The 3,461-nt window shown below is 58.5% G+C and overlaps 1 protein-coding gene across 1 annotated transcript; it reads right to left on the reverse strand.

Annotated features, from left to right (window-relative positions):
- Nucleotides 1-541: 541 nt before the first annotated feature.
- On the reverse strand, nt 542-3,008 carry SLC35D3 (solute carrier family 35 member D3). The gene is made up of 2 exons (XM_062488920.1): nt 2,573-3,008; nt 542-1,371 (listed from the first exon to the last, which is right to left on the reverse strand). The coding sequence occupies exons 1-2, from the start codon at nt 3,006-3,008 to the stop codon at nt 542-544; spliced, it is 1,266 nt and encodes a 421-aa protein (XP_062344904.1).
- Nucleotides 3,009-3,461: the final 453 nt, after the last annotated feature.

Raw genomic sequence — 3,461 nt, forward strand, 5'->3', positions numbered from 1 at the left:
GGCACAACCTCTAGCTCTCCTGCAATTGTATTGACACAGAGGAGCACAAAAAAGTACAGTTAATACGAGTTTATATTGTAGGAATTATTTATGTAGAGTACCTATAATTGGATGGATACAGATACAGAAGCACATTGACAGAGCCTCCAAACATGTTAAAATCACCAGGCTCCAGACACAATCTAAGGTATAGGCCACTGCTGTGCAACTGGCACTGCCAAGTGTCTCAATGGCACTGATGTCCCTCATATTCCCTGCTGCTGGGCAAGCACCCCTGACTTCCTATTACCCAGCTCTCTCTTGTGTCTGCAGCAGAGTGCCAGCACCTTAGCTGAGGTGGGTCTGAAGTGACATACTGAAAGCAGCTGAAAGCAAGCCCAAAGCACAAGCAAACTATGACCTTTTGCTTTTTGACAATGAGGTAAAGTCATCCTGAATGATTTGGATTTGTAAGCATTGATGTGGAAATGTATGCTCTGCCTTCCCCCTGTACAGAAAACCAGGTGTCTGTCCTCAAGCAATAGATTTTCAAATCTGCTTTTTAAGGGTTTGGTAGCTCTTCATTTTCTATCAAATAATCCTTCTTTATATAATTAGCACCCCTCACCAACCTCCATACTCCAAGATACGCTTCTTTCAATGAGCTTCTGTTCACATCTTGTGTGATGGTGGATTTTCCCTGAACCACAAGTGCCTTGGCTGATTTCTCAGCAATGTCCTTCTCTTCCTCTCCACTCTGTCTCTGCCCTGTGCATGATCCTTCCACCGCTGCTTCCTCAGCCCCCTTCCCCTGGGAAGTTGTCTCCATGGCAAAGAGAGCTTGGTCTCCAACCTGCCTTTTCCCCTCCTCTTCTCTAGCTTCTTTCTCCAGGTCCTCATAGTTGCTCTGCCGCCTGGTCTCAACGTACTTGGCCACACAGTAAATGACAGACCCCAAGGTGTTGACCACAACACCAGCTATAAATAATTTTGTGGGCTCCACATCGTTGAATGCCACCATGCCTACCGTGATGGTGGCTATGCTCTTCACCACCCCTACAAAGCTTGTGGTCACGGCCGAGTTAATGTAAGTGCAGTGAAGGGTGGTAAAGTTCATGGCACAGCTAATCAGGACACAAGCAATAAAGATGCATACCATGGCAGGGTCCTTCCACCCCGGGAAGGACCAGACGTTGATGGAATCCATGCTGGCAAAGGAGCAGATGATAAGGAAAGGGGTGGCCGAAACAGCAATGGCATACTGAGCTGTCAGGGGTCCATATTCACTATCTACACTGGTTTTCTGAATGAGCACCAGGTAGGCAGCATGTATCAGCACAGCCAGCACGCCTGTCACATAGCCCATAGCATCCCCAGTCAGGTCACCAGCTCCTGTCAGAGAGAAATAAGCATGGTGTCGCACGTGAGACAGAAAGAGAGCACTGTTTACGACTAGAGGGATATTTAGGAAATAGGCATCACTGAACTTTCTATAACCCCTAGGATTTGTCATGCTTTTCCCAAGTCTTGCCTCCCAACAAATCTCATGCATTTTTTAAAGCTGCAAATATACTGAGTGTTTTTCATCCCCCCTCTAAATCCCATAGCCAAAATCAGATTGCCTTTTCCCTTTTGTGAAGACACTGTGGAAGATTTGCAGCTGAAACCGCACATACACACATACACATACATACATACACACACACACACACACACAGCAGCCCTGAGCATCCTCTTGCCAGCACAGACACATGCCAGCTCTGGCTGGCCAGGCTGCCTGCCCTCCAACCCACTGGCCATTCTGCACCCTCTAGCAATGGAGCTCTGTGGGATCCCTGAAGCAGCAGCCTCCCTCCCGAGCCCCCTGTCAGCCTCTTTGCATATTAAATTACACACTGTGCATGTGCTCTGTTGTCTGAGGCAGCCCCCAGCCCAGGAGTGCAGTCGGGCCACAGAGTGCCAGGTTTTCCTCCCACCCCACCTACACCTCGGCTGGAAATCAGCAGGGGTCCTCCTGGTCCCAGAGGGCTATAACTGACCCCTAAGCTTGCACCTGCCCTTATAAGATCGCACTTACCCCAGCAGGGCTGCAGTTGTCCCATGGGCTTGCAGCTGCTCCCAGAACATTACATCTACCCCTGCAGATGCACCCACCCGCCATAAGACTACACTTCCCTCCATAAGTTGCCACCTTTCCTAGCAGGGCTGCAATAAGATTGCCCCAACTCCCACAGGTTTACACCGACCTCCATAAGGATGTACCTATCCCCAAAAGGTTGTACCGAGCCCTACAGGAATGTACCAATCAGAGCGGGGCTGTATCCACCCCTGCAAGGCTGCATCTGCCTCCGTGGGGCCGCAGCTGTCCCCTAGGACTGCACGTCCCCCATATCCTCGCATCTTTCTCCCCGGGCTGGCGCTGCCCTCCCAGTCCCTCGCCCGAAGCCCAGATGGAGCGGCTACCGCTGCGGCCGCCTGTCCCGCCCTGTCCCGCCCTGTCCCGTCCCGTCCCGTCCCGTCCCGTCCCGTCCCGTCCCGTCCCGTCCCGTCCCGTCCCGCCTTGTCCCCTGGCTGCGGTCGCGGTCGCGCTCACCGGCCAGCGCGGCGCCGCAGGTGGTGATGAGGACGGCGACGAGGACGCCAGGCGAGGGCATGCCGTCGCGGAGCACCAGAGCGCCGGTGACCAGGGTGACGAGGGGCAGGCAGCGCTTGAAGACGACGTACATGGGGAGGCTGAGGCCGCGCAGCGACCAGAGGGTGAGGGTGGACTGCAGGGTGGCCAGGGCGGCCACGGCAGCGAAGGGGCGCGCCAGGCGGGGCCCGAAGGGCGGCAGCGCTGCCAGTCCCCGCCGCCGCAGCGCCTCCAGCCCCAGCGCCGCCGCCGCGCTGCTGAGGCATTGCAGCAGCGTCAGGAAGGCGAAGTGGTAGCGGGCCAGCAGGAACTTCAGCAGGATGTTCAGCGAGCCCGAGCACAGCCCGTGCGCCACCGCCACCGCGACGCCCCGCGCCCGGCCCCGCCACCGGAGCATCCTGCCCGCTCACGGCCCCGCCGCCGGGGCCCCGGGCTCTGCCGCCCGCCCGCGGAGGCGGCGGCGCGGGGGGACGGGGACGAGCGGAGGCGGGGGGCGGGAGGAGGCAGGACGCGCTCCCGGGAGGGCAGCCACCGCCCCCGACGTGTCCCCCCCCGCGCCGCCCCCAGCGTGTCTCCCCTCCTATCCGCGTCCCCTCCCCGCCCCCGGTGTGTCCCCATGCCATCCCCAGCGTGTCTGCGTCGCCGTTGTCGGTGTCCCCCATCCCGCCGCCCCCGCCCCCCGCGTTTCCAGGTTCGCCCCGCGGTGTCCCCCGGAGCCCGCCCGGCTCAGCGGGGATGGGAAGGCTCCCCGCTGCCCGCAAGCCCTCCCGACCCTGCTCGGGTGCAGGAGGACGGGCAGCGGGAGCGGGCACCGAGGTGCTTTCCGCGAGGGGGAAAGCCGCGGGCGCCC

Source organism: Cinclus cinclus, chromosome 3, assembly GCF_963662255.1.
Source record: "Cinclus cinclus chromosome 3, bCinCin1.1, whole genome shotgun sequence".
NCBI lineage: Eukaryota > Metazoa > Chordata > Aves > Passeriformes > Cinclidae > Cinclus > Cinclus cinclus.